Raw genomic sequence first — 13675 nt, 5'->3', positions numbered from 1 at the left:
GCAACTTACTCCCATGGCCCAGTGGCTGAAGATCACAGTGCAAACTGCTCCCAGTTTAGAGCACGGGGCACACCTATCATTAGTGCAGCAGGTACAGTGACACCAGGACTGAAGGAGAAGAGCTCACTGCAGCCAAATCCTAGTCCGAGCACGGAGCACACGCGCAGCAGGTGCAGTGGTATCAGGCACAGGCGGGGTTAAGAGCCGATAGTCGCCTGCTCCCAGTAGTAAGGACTGGGGTGCTGCGGCCATTGAATTGTATTGTACTCTAGATCTTACTTAGCACTTCATACCCCTATGTGTCATTCTGAAGCACAGCTTTGGATGGGTAGCACGATACACCATCAGGGAGTGCACGGCTTGCAGAATGTTGTATTTATCACCCTATGTGGGAAGTGTTTGTCATTTCTGAGTTACCAGAGAGGTGCTTTTATTTTGTTCTGGGGAGTAGTGTCTATGGATAGAGCACGAGCTGTGAGAAATAGGCCCACAAACGACAGTACAACATACCTATAGTCAGCAGCACAGTGCTAGCCAATCAGAAGGACAGTGGCTGTCTGTGTTCATGTACCCCAAAGAAAGGGGACACTAATGGGCAGCATGCACAGGGCAAAGAGCTTGCCAAATGAGAAAAACGAGAGGGGTATGCGAAATTTGCAGAAAAATGAATGCATAATAATGCAAAATGCGAATTCTTCATTTAACGCCATATTTTAGCGTGAAATGTGTCCTCGTGTCAATTTTGATGCAAGGATATTTCGAGGGAAAAATATCACATAAAACACAGGTGGAGAGAGCAGCAGCTTTTGTTCTGGCCACATGCGTGACCTCCATATGTTTGCGGTAACATTTTGCTGTCAAAAGCACATACTTAGCAACATAGAGAAATGGCATAGTTTCAGGACCTTCGAGTAACAAGAAATTCCCACAATTGCACAGATTATGATGGGGTGCTTTCAGTTTCACCCAGACCTACAAATGATGCCAGATGGGCACGAAGAGAAGTTATGATCTGAGCAGCAGTCTTGCAACGTTTCATCAAAGGCAGGGATGCCACCTACAAATGTAGCTGCGTCACTGGCCTTGGAGCAGAACACCACGAGATGTGAAAGATGCTACGTGTAAAAGGTATATTATATGGAACAAATGACCAATAGACTGTAAAGGACATGTTTAAAAAACCCACACAGACATTGGCACATTGTCAACATTTGTGCGTAAATTATTGCTTAAATCTGAGCTATCCCTGGCAAAAAAAATTACCATATCGAATTGCAATATGCATTTTGTGGTGTAGCGGTCTAGTGTTGTACGCGCCGCACCGTGATGTCACAGGATGTCCGGTGGCGGCCATTTCGGAGAGTTAGTAAGAGCGCCGGATTCAAACTGTACGGAGCTCCGAGCCGGCGCTCCTGTGGAGGAATAAAGCACGTGACACCACACTCACGTGTACTAGTGGTTATTGTCAAGTGAGGCAGCAGGCAACAACATTACAATGGCGACGAGCTGGAGATTTTAAAGGGGGACGTCGCTAGTCACCCGAGCCAACCACGCAGCACCTGCAGCCCACCAGCAGCCATCTCACGACCCACAGGAGCGCGGCAGCGCAACGGAGCCAGCGTGCGCTGCACTAACGCTGAAGGACCCCAGGGGGGCGCCAATCGACGCGCCGCAGCAGGACAACCCCGCAACGCAGAGGCCCAACAGGCAGTGGCACGGCGCGTGTCCCACCCTCACCTGTGTAGAGTGCGGAGAACACCCTGGAAGACGCAAGCGGCAGCCCCGTGGACGGGAGCAGTCCTGGCACGGAGGACAACGGGGGAAGCGGCGCCAGTGGAGAGGAAGAGATAGTGAGCACACCCACGCCAGGAGGAGGCAGAGCTAGAAGCAGGAGGAAGATGGCCTTCCAGGCGTGCTCCTTAACAAACCCGGTACCGTTCTTAGCCAAGCCAGGGGCACCTGAGATGCCGTGGGAAGACTGGAGGATGTATTTTGTCAACTATCTAGAAGCACTTGAGGAGGAGAGTGACACACCATACACAGGTTCAAGATGGAAGAAAATCCTCCTGCACAACTTGGGCCTGGCTGGACAACGAGTATACCAGGACTTGGTGAAGGCGGACAGACCAGCAACTGATGTCGACGTGTTTCGACACGCGTTAGAGGATCTGGACGCGCACTATCGACCAGTGGTGTGTACGGCGATCGACAGATACAACTTCTACCACCGGAAACAAGGCAAAAGCGAAACAGTTGACGAATATGTAGCAGCCCTACAAAAACTGGCTTTAACGTGCAAGTTCGGTAACCTCCAGGAAGACCTGATACGGGACCAGATCATAATGCACACCGTGAACACAAGTATCCAAGAGAAACTATGGACCAACGGGGACGCGCCACTGAAAACGGTGGTAGCGCTGGTAAAGAAGGCCGAACTCTCCAGAAGATGCGGGGAAGCGGCCAAGCGCGAGAGCCCCCCAGGACAGACCGTGTGCAAGGTAGAGGACCGGAGGATGATGGACAACAGACAGCCGGGGGGGCCACAGGGCACACGATCGAACAGAAGATTCAACCCCAGGATGCAAAGAATGCAAGGACAAAGGCAGAGCAACAAGACGGCCTGCTACAGGTGCAGCAGCGACAACCATGCAGCCAGCGACAAAAGATGCCCAGCATTTGGCGCCAAATGCCTGTATTGCGGGCTCTTCGGGCACTACGAAAAGGTGTGCAGGAGGAAATCGCAAAGGCGAGAGGTGAAGTTCGTAGCCCAGGGGACGCGAGAAGAAGACGACGACGAAGGAGAAGCGGAAGAGGATGAAATCCTGATCATAGAAGAGCAGGTGCTGGGCATAGAGGCTGTAACGGACAGAAAACCCCGGTGCGACATGAGCATTGGAGGAATACAGACCACCATGATGGCCGACTCAGGGTCACCCTACACCATAGTGCAAAGAAAGATATGGGAGGAAGAGTTCGCACCGAAAACGACCTATTATTTGAGGCCCACGGACATTCATCCCGTGACCTTCACGGGAGAACCGATACCCATGGTAGGGTACTGTCCGCTCACCTTCGAATTCCGAGGACGCACTTGCGAAGGAAAACTGTATGTGGCGAAGAAGGGACCATCGGTGTTGGGCTGGAGAGATCAAGGAGCGTTCGGCATAAAGTTGAACCCAGGTGGGCACATGCAAGTCCTCATGACGGATGACGGCCCAGACATGGAAGGAAGGCGTTGGAAAGAGGAGTTCCCTGAAGTATTCAAAGACACCATCGGCAGGATGGCGAAGTTTACGCACAAAATCCAACTGAAAGAAGGAGCAATACCAGTGTCCCACAAGGTGCGCAACATACCCTTCCGCGTACGAAATGCCGTGCAGGAAGAACTACAGAGGTTAGAGGATAATGGCGTAATCGAGGCGATAGACAATGCGGAATGGCTGGCACCTTTGGTCGTAGCGCAGAAGCCCAACGGGAAGGTGAGACTGTGTGTCGACCTTAGAGAGCTGAATAAGAACATCGTCGTCGACAAGTTTCCCTTGCCTAGGATCAACGAGATGCTGGCAAAGACCCACGGAGCACAGTGGTTCTCCACAGTGGACCTCACATCCGCCTACCACCAGATTGCCCTGCATAAGTCATGCAACCATCTAACATCCTTCATAACACCATTCGGGTGCTATAAGTTCCTGAGGATGCCGTTCGGACTTGCGTCCGCGGCAGCGGTCTTCCAGAAGCTGATGCACAAGCTATTCCACAGGAAGACGGGCATCCAATACTTTCAGGATGATATCTTGGTGATGGGGGCCACCCGAGAAGAACACGACAAGAGACTGGCAGAAGTTCTAGCGTTGTTGCAGCAGAATGGGCTTACCGCCCAATGGGAGAAATGCAAGTTCAGCGTGAACACCGTCACCTACCTGGGCCATGAAATAAGCAAGCACGGCATAGAACCCAAATCATCAAATGTCGCCGCTATCAGGGATGCGCCTACACCAGCGAGCAAAGAGGACGTACGTACCTTCCTGGGCATGGCGGAGTTTTATAGCAAATTCGTAGCCCACTTCGCCTCCAAAACGCATCTCATGAGGTCACTCCTCAAGAACAAGTCCACCTTCGTATGGACGGGAGAGCACCAACAGGAGTTCGAGGAGATGAAAAAGAACATCAGCGAGGCGGTGCCGATCCACGGATATGATCCGGAAGCCCCCACCATGCTGACGACAGATGCCAGTGATCGAGGGCTGGGGGCAGTCCTCATGCAAAAGACAGCAGAGGGGGCGTAACTACGATCAGTTTCGCATCGCGGGCACTAGCGCCGAACGAAAGCAAGTTCAGCGTCATTGAAAAGGAGATGCTAGCGGCTGTGTGGGCGATGGAGAGGTTCTGGCAATTCCTATGGGGAGGACGGTTCTTGCTGCGAACGGATCACAAGCCGCTAGTGAAGGTCCTCACGTCAGGGGGGCACGAGCATGCGACACCGAGGATCGCGAAAATGACGCTCCGGCTGTTAGACTACGTCTACGATGTGGAATACCTACCAGGCCACCGCAACAGTGTGGCGGACTTCCTGAGCAGGGCTGCGGCCAAGGAGATCGCGGAAACTCAAGAAGAAGGAGGCTGGGAAGACTATGCGGTAGCTTTCACAGGCGACCACGAAAGAGCGATAAGTGCCCAAGAATGGGAAGAGGAGTACAGCAAGGACGAACAGTTGAGTGCGATCAAAGCATACGTAACTAGAGGATGGCCAGAGAAGAGGCTGTTGAGCGAGGAGCTAAAACAGTTTTGGGAAGTGAAGGAAGAACTGTCCCTAGGAGACAACCCAGGGTTCTTGCTGCGCGGCAACAAAGTGGTTCCTCCCATCTCATTGAGACAACGCATACTATCTCTCACCCATGAAGGACATTTGGGCATCGTAAAGACCAAAGGAAGAGCCAAGGAGGACTACTGGTGGCCGGGGATTGATCTAGCGGTAGAACGGCATGTACGAGGGTGTGAACACTGCAGCAACGCAGACAAAACACAAAAGATGCTAAGACCACCACTGGGCAAATTTGCGTGCCCGGATAACCCGTGGGAGGAGATCTCTATCGACGTCTTGGGACCCATCACGGATGCGAACGAGATCCAGAAGTACATCACCGTAGTGGTAGACCGGTATTCCAAGTGGCCGGAAGTCCACGTGGCAGACAACGCGGAGACGGAGACGATTCTGGAATTCCTGACGGATATGTTCATAAGGGAAGGGATACCCAAAGGGATTCTGAGCGACAACGGCCCGCAATTCACCTCCAGCAAATGGGGTACATTCATGGACCGAAACGGAATTTCCATCCGGCACACTCCCATCTACCACCCTGCCGGGAACGGCGCGGCAGAGAGGTTCAACAGAGTGATCATGGGTTCTGTCCAAGCCGCCATAAGCCAAGGGAAGGACTGGGAAAAAGAGTTGAAAAGGCTGATGTGGGCGTATCGTATCACCCCCACGTCGACGGGGTACAGTCCCTTCCGGGTGCTAAGGGGGCGAGAACCTTTCACGAAGGACAATGTGGCCTGGAAGCGCCTCACCGTACAGAGCCATTGGTCCCCAGCGGTGGTGCGAAAAAATTGGGAGAAGGCACAAGCAGTGTACACAGAACACTACGACAGGGCACACAACACGAAGGAGGTGGCCCTGGGAAAAGGGGAGTGGGTGAGAGTCAAGCTACCCACCATGCAAAAGAAGGGAGACAGCAAGTTCACGCCGCCGTTCCAAGTGCTGGAACCATACTCACGATCAGCGCTTCTCAGCGACGGGAAGATATGGGCACAGGACCGCATGGCGAGGTGCTTACCCGCAGGAGAGAAAACAGCGGCGGAGGCGACACCTGCAGAGACACCTTGCAAGGCGGTGAGTTCCGCAGAAGAGGGGGAAAGCCCTCCAAGAGACACGGGACGCAGCCCCCAGGCTGAGAGGAGACACAGCGCGGGAGGAAAGAATGAGCAGGAAGGAGAAGCCCGAGAGGACAGAGCGGGCAGTGCTAAAGGACAGGCAAGCCGGGAAGGTGAAGAAGGGACACATGACATGCAGAGCGTGATCACCACCCCGAGGACAAGTCAACCTGACCGGCAGACGCGACGGGGAAGAAGAATCATACTGCCCCGGAAGTTTGGAGAATATTGCATGGACAACAAGTAAGACTGTACTAGTTACAGGGGTTCCGTTGGGATGTTGTTTTGGTAAAGGGGGAGATGTGGTGTAGCGGTCTAGTGTTGTACGCGCCGCACCATGACGTCACAGGATGTCCGGTGGCGGTCATTTCAGAGAGTTAGTAAGAGCGCCGGATTCAAACTGAATGGAGCTCCGAGCCGGCGCTCCTGTGGAGGAATAAAGCACGTGACACCACACTCACGTGTACTAGTGGTTATTGTCAAGTGAGGCAGCAGGCAACAACATTACACATTTGCTTCTGTGGGGCTAAGCCTCGTCACATAAGGTACAGAATGCTACAAGTTGCTGGTTTGAAGATATTTATTTTTCACAGCAAAGTATGCTTTGCTTTTAAAATTGTGCTATTAGCTAATGTAAGGTGGCTCCAGTCTGAGATGTGACTGCAGCTGGGAGAGATCTACAGACACTGGGGTCAGGGGGTTAAAGGGGCTCGGCTACAGCCGGGAGTGTCAAGGTCGCCTTTGTCATCAGAGCCGATGGGAGTGGGCCAGCCACGGTCCCGCCTCTTCCTGGGCCACAAGAATGACCATGGAAGCCCTCACCTTGCACGTCACCGGAGGGGGAGGGGCTGCCACAGAGGATGGAGCCGGGATCCGACAGAGCTGTGCTCCTTCGAGTGTTGCACGTCACCGGGAGGGGGAGGGGCTGCCACAGAGGATGCAGCAGGGATCCGACAGAGCTGTGCTCCTTCGAGTGTTGCACGTCACCGGAGGGGGAGGGGCTGCCACAGAGGATGGAGCCGGGATCCGACAGAGCTGTGCTCCTTCGAGTGTTGCACGTCACCGGGAGGGGGAGGGGCTGCCACAGAGGATGGAGCCGGGATCCGACAGAGCTGTGCTCCTTCGAGTGTTGCACGTCACCGGGAGGGGGAGGGGCTGCCACAGAGGATGGAGCCGGGATCCGACAGAGCTGTGCTCCTTCGAGTGTTGCACGTCACCGGGGGGGGGAGGGGCTGCCACAGAGGATGGAGCCGGGATCCGACAGAGCTGTCCTCTTTCGAGTGTAATGTTTAAGGGTTTGCAGTGACGGGAGTAGGAACTTCTAGTCTTAGGCCTGTCAGAAGGCGCATATCGCTTTTAAACACAGTCATCAAGTCAATTTGGGAAAGAAACGGAGAACAATTTAAATTGAAAAGAATAGACACGCTACTTTAAATCTGTTAATATTTTTTTTTTAAAACTCCAATTTTGCATTCCCGCGAAAGATTATCTGCAACTTGCACAGCGGGAACGGTCTAGAATGTGCTTGCACTTCTACTCTAATGTGAATGTTATTAGCAAAATGTCTGCCCTTGCTTTGAAGATGTTGCACGTGTGCCACATGTGCGATCGTCAGCACGGGACCGTCGCGAGCTTCTCCTTTAAGCTGAAGTTTAGTGCAAACACGCGGGGCTCTCCAAGAGCACACTATGACATCATGGTTTTATTCTTTAGATCAAAGAATTAGCAGTGTATCAATTTTCCGATTTCAAAAAACGACTACAGGTCATAGAATGCAAACAAGCATTGGCACCTTTCAGAACTCCAGGATATGGGCTATGTGCGACCCTATTGAATTACACATCCTTGTAATATTTCAGGCCCAGTAGGTTTCGTTTTAGTTCTTGTGAACAAGTCCCTAGTAGAGAATTTTTGGGGGCATTTCACTCAAAAGCGCTCGAAAAGTTGACAGACCCTATGCAATGGAACAACATTCTCTGTAAAGCTCTGGCTAACCAGGAGTGCTATTGCCAACGTGGTCTATTTATAAGGTAATATTTCCTTCACGGCTATCCAAGTATGTCATTCATAATAGAGTATTTTGGTAGGTGGACATAGCAGGACAAGCAGTCTGTAATACAAAGTATTAAGCTATTGATCCCCTTAAATCTAGGCACCGAGAGTGCGCCCTGTCACACTTGCAGCGCAAGGAAGCCCTTCTATGATGACCGGAAACAGTGACGCTAAGACCATGGTGCACCCAACACGAGCTCGCTTTATATTCTTTTTTATTTAGGCCATCTGGTCCTACTGATATCGGAAAATTCCCTTAATCAATTAGCATAGTCACTCTCACTTTTTAATTTGTTACCCAATTGCAACAAGAACAGAGCTTTCAAATATGAGCACGGGGCAGTGCGGTTATGAGCACGGGGCGGTGCTGTTATGAACACGGGGCGGTGCGGTTATGAGCGCGGGGCGGTGCAGTTATGAGCACGGGGCGGTGCGGTTATGAGCGCGGGGCGGTGCTGTTATGAGCACGGGGCGGTGCGGTTATGAGCGCGGGGCGGTGCGGTTATGAGCGCGGGCGGTGCTGTTATGAGCGCGGGGCGGTGCTGTTTTGAGCGCGGGGCGGTGCGGTTATGAGCGCGGGGCGGTGCGGTTATGAGCGCGGGGCGGTGCTGTTATGAGCGCGGTGCAGTTATGAGTGTGGGGCGGTGCGGTTATGAGCACGGGGCGGTGCGGTTATGAGCACTCAATAGTTCCGGTACAGTCTACCCAAAAGGTTGGAAGGATCGCTTCCTTGGATACAGTACATTGCTCCACCAATATGTCTTTTCAGATTAATTCCGATATTCTTTTAGTGCCCCTATAGTCTCCAACATGTTCACTATAGTGTTCCAGTTCCATATCACTGTATTTAATTTCTTGTGACTAATCAGATTTTTCAGAATCAGGTTCTCTCTTGATTTGGAGGTAAATGAGTCAATAATTTAAAGTGGCTCCCATTTCCTGCACACTTTTCTGAGGTGTTCTAGCTAATCAATGCCAATTAATCACTCAATCAAGCACGAATTATAAAGCGTGGTTAGTCACCTGTGAGGGTATCAAGGTGCTAAGGGAATTGCTGCTTCGGGTGGGTTCAGTTGAACAGTCAGGTCTTAACTGCCTTCGGGAATTCTAGGAGAGAGATTGAGGTCCGGAAGTGAAACGGGAGATCATTCCAGGATTTAGGAGCAAGGTAGGAGAAGGAGCACCCTTCAATGTTGCTGCAGCAGAAGCAGGGGTTGTGTGCAAGAAAGAGGGATGACTAGCGTAGGTGTCTGCAGAGTTGGTGGATGTTCAGGTGGTGGTTAACGTATGCTAGTCCTTAGTTGTGTAGGGATTTGCAGGTGCGGATCAGCATTTTGAATGGACTTCTCTACTGTATGGGGAGCCAGTGGAGGTGAGGGTTGATGTGGTCTATTTGGGGAGGTCAAGGATGAGTCTGGCATCCGCGTTCTGTATGGTTTGCAGTCTCTTCAGGAGGTTAGTGGTGATTCCTGCGTAGAGTGAGTTGCCGTAGTCCAGGCGGCTGATGACTAGGACTTGAGTGATGGTTCATCTGGTACTGATGGGGAGCCATTTGAAGATTTTCTGGAGCATGCAAAGAGTGAGGAAGCAGGTGGATGAAACTGCATTGATCTGGCTTTTAATGGTGAGTTTGCTGTCCAGGATGATGCAGAGGTTCTGTGCATGATCAGTTGGAGTTCGTGCGGGTCCTAGTTTGAACGGTCATGAGGAGTCATTCCATGGGAAGGTGGTGTTGCTGAAGATCAGATCTTCTGCTTTGTCTGTGTTGAATTTCAGGCAGCTGTTTTCAGTCAGTCTGTGACACTCGTTATACAACTGCAGATGTTAGTCCCCGTGGTGGTGAGGTCTTCTTAGAGAGTGAATGAGCTGGGTCTCGTCTTCATAGGATATGATGTTTAGTCCATAGGTTCTGATGATATTGACCAAAGGGGCCATGTAAGTGCTGAGCAGTGTGCGGCTGAGGGACGCACCCCGAAGGATGCCGCCGATGATGTTCTTAAGATCCGAGGTGAACGAATGTAGGCAGATTCTCTGGGTTCCTCCAGTGAGGAAGGAGGCAATCCATTGGAGGGTATCTCCTTGGATTCCGATGGGATGACGTCTTTTGATTAGGGTGTAGTGGGATTCAGTGTTGAATGCTGCAGAGAGGTCGAGGAAGATCAAGGTTGCCATTTCTCTCCGGTCAAGGAGGGTTCAGATGTCGGCGAAGGCAGAGATCAGGTCAGTGCTGTGGTTTGTGTGAAATCCAGATTGGGAGGTGTCCAGAAGATTGTTATTCTCCAGGTGTTCTGCCAGTTGGGGGTTGATGGCTTTCTCAAGAACTCGGGCGGGAAAGGGTAGCACAGAGGTGGGATGGTAGTTCTTGAGTTTGGTGGGGTCGACAGATGGTTTATTCAGAAGGGGTTTGACTTATGCATGCTTCTATTATTCGGGGAAGGTGGTGGTGGCAATGGATGCGTTGAAAATGGTAGTAAGCTTACTGCTGATTTACTTGCTCCCGAGGTTTCAGATGTGGTAGGGTCAGTAGTCCATGGGGGCTGTGGTAGTCTGTGTGGTATGCTGGTCCCAGGAAGTGAGTAGGTGGTCAGGGGTCACATTTGTAGGAGCAAGGTGGCTGATGAGGTCAGAGGGGGCAGGTTGGGGTTCTAAGTTTTTTGTAGATGGTGGAGATCTTGTCATGGAAGAAGTTTGCAGGGTGTCACAAAGTTCCTGGGAAGGGGTGATGATGATTTCGGTGGCTAGGGGGTTGGAAAACTCTCTTATGTTGTTGAAGAGTTCTTTGCCGTGGTTGGGGCTGGCTTTAATGTGGTCTGCCAGGATGTTGTTCTTCATCTCCTTGAGGAGCTGGTGGTAGTGGTTGAAGGCTGTCTTGAAGGTGGCTCGGTCTGTGGAATCCTTGCTAGTGCGCCATTTCCTTTCTAGTTGCTTGTAGTTGCGTTTCATGGTTCTTAGTTCCATGGTGTGCCAACTATTCTGCTTGGGACGACTGTCGGTGCAGTCAGTGATTCAGACAAAGACGTTCTTGACAGCCTGTTCCGGGTTTGCTGCGGTATCAGGGGTGGGAAGTGTTGAGGGCATCGGTCCACTGCTTGGTGGAAGTGCTGGGGGGGTCTTTTGATGACGAAGGGGATAATGGTGTGGTCTGTCTAGGTGACATGACTGTACTGGACTCGGTCACTGGCAGTGAAGATGGGGTCATGCATGTGTCCTGGGTTGTGACTGTGGCTGGTAACTAGTTGGGTTAGGCTGAAATTGTTCATGCTTTTGAGGAGGATGGCAGTGTTGTTGAGGTTGTCGAGGTGGAAATGTAGGACTCTGAGGAAGATATAGCTCCTACATTACTTTACAACACTCTACACTATGTTGCTCTACAACACTATTCTTCACCCCTCCACTCTACATCACTCCATTCTATGACACTCTATTCCACTCCACTCTATGCCACTCTTCGCCACTCCACTCTAACCCCCTTTACCCCACTCTATGTCACTCTAAGCTACACCACGCTATGCAACTTATCTCTCGGCCACTCAACTACACTCTGATCCACTATACAAATCTACTCTGTCCTAGTCCACTCCATTTCGACACTTTACTCCCCTCTACTCTACACCACTCCACTCTTTGCCACTCCATACCACTCTAAGAGACTCCACTCTATGCCACTTGATGCTACTCTGACACTTTATGTCACTACACTTTATTACATTCCATGCCACTTTACTCCACTCTTGGCCACTGGACTCTACATCGCTTTACAACACTACACTCTACACCATTCTACTCTATGCCACTCCACTCTACTATAGTCTATGCCACTTTATTCCGCTCTATGACACTTACCGCTACGCTATTCCTCTCTACCTCACAGTATGCCACTCTACTTATTTTGTTCTTGGTGAGGCTAAGCCCTAAATGACCTATATGATCCAACTCTACAATTTTCTCACTTATCTTCTCAGGGGGAACGAGTTTCTACCCTCTGCACACTGTACCCTCTTGTATGTTTAACTCCAACCTCACATCCCAGTACTTCGACGTCAATGCTGGAATATCGCTTTTAGCAGAAGACCAACCATTCATTATGTACTCTTTCGGAGAAATCATTTCCTTAACAGTTTTTACACAATCATCCACAACGTCAGTGTTTTCATCCACACTTTAGTAGGAGAAAGGGACAAAAGGTCTACAACCACATTTTGTGCTCCAGGTAAGTATTTGACCTTAAAGTTGCACCTTTCTAGTCCCAAAATCCATCTCGCAATACCGGGAGTGGTCCTGGCAGACCCTTTCGTGGTTAAGGCATACACCAAAGGATTATGGTCAGTTCTTACAGTAAATGGTATGCCCCACAAGAAAAATCTGAACTGCCTAACCGCCCAAAGGCAGGCAAGCACCTATTTCTCCACAACCAAATCGGGTTTTTTTCCAGCCCTTTTTAATGCAAAAGATGCAAATGCAACAATTTGCTCCTTACCATCCACATACTGTGATACTGTATGAGACTGGCCCCAAACCCTCGTTGCCGACATCAGTGCTCAACACTATGGCAAATAATTTTAAAATATTAATCTAGCTGCTATTTGCAGGACCACGCTCATTCCACCGCATCTGTCTGGACTGTCCCTGCGTTCATGGAATCTATTCTTAACTCCTTTTATTCCATCGCACACAGCTTCGATTCCCCGTTCCGGCTCACCTGAAGAAGCCTCAATGCTGGTCCTCATCTCAAAGTCCTGGGAGTCCTCGAACCACATATCTTCTGCTTCTTTGGGTCTTAATGAAAAGACGGAGGTGGCGATCAGAGGACCTGATATGAAAATAAAATCAGAAATAATGCAAAGTTTTGGAGACTGACTAAACACAGCTATAATGCTAGCACAGAAGAAATTGTACAACTGTATTATAAGCTGCGACGCTATGTAAAATCTATGGATACAACCAAATGAGCCTACCTGCAAGATATATTCCCCTCAAACTTTAATCCTTGCCTGCCAAATCAGTATCTTCTGTCGTCGCCTCGTTCAACTGACACCCTCTCTTCCCTACCCACCAATGACTAGGCCTCCAACTTCTTGTGCCAAGTCTCAGCCAACAGACGCCTTCTGGCCACACGCCTTCCGATTTCTTTCATATACCTTCTCATCTTCCATACACCCTACTATTTTCCCATATGCTATACTACGCTCTACCTAGATTTTCAGCAGAAGCCATCCCCATTATTAAAGATTCTGCTCCATTCGGTGCCCCTCATGACTTCTACAGCCTCCAGATCATCAAATCCCCTCACCCTCACCTCCTGTTAATTATTGCAAACTGAATTCTGTCCAGCATTTGATCAAAGATCATACCAAGTGTTGTGTTTTTCCGTCGATGTCTCAATATTACATATGAGGGTACTGATATTCCTCACAAACTATATTTGACGCCAAAAGTCAATGACATTCAGATTAGGGGTGGGCAGAAAACTACGCTCCGTCAGCGTAGCAGATAAAGCCAGCCACTCCTGCACACCGGCCCGGTCCCTGCTTCTGATAGCAGCCAGGCCGGAGAGAGCCTCCCTGGGCCCCGGTGGACCCCTGTCTCCAGCACCTAGACCCTCGGCTGTCTTGCAGGACGGGGGTGGCTCACGCACCCCGGGGCCCGCCGGACGGTGCAAGAGCCCCGGGCCCGGTCCCAGCTTCAGAACCCT

At 50.8% G+C, this 13675-nt stretch overlaps 1 protein-coding gene across 7 annotated transcripts in view; it reads right to left on the bottom strand.

Annotated features, from left to right (window-relative positions):
* LOC146859568 (zinc finger protein 10-like) overlaps positions 1 to 13675 on the bottom strand; it is a 486604-nt gene that overhangs the window by 270866 nt on the left and 202063 nt on the right. For 6 of the 7 annotated variants that reach the window (XR_014979310.1, XM_085646495.1, XM_085646498.1 and 3 more), the window contains exon 3: positions 12683 to 12793. The exons of the other annotated variant lie outside the window; for it this stretch is intronic. Coding sequence is in view for 5 of the 6 variants with exons in the window: in XM_085646495.1 (XP_085502621.1) it covers positions 12683 to 12793 (111 nt within the window). In the remaining variant the exon portion in view is untranslated. The remainder of the gene's footprint in view (positions 1 to 12682; positions 12794 to 13675) is intronic. 7 annotated transcript variants of the gene reach the window in all.

Source organism: Triturus cristatus, chromosome 3_1, assembly GCF_964204655.1.
Source record: "Triturus cristatus chromosome 3_1, aTriCri1.1, whole genome shotgun sequence".
NCBI lineage: Eukaryota > Metazoa > Chordata > Amphibia > Caudata > Salamandridae > Triturus > Triturus cristatus.
Note: the sequence above shows the minus strand (reverse complement) of the source record. Positions and strands in the feature narration are given on the sequence as shown.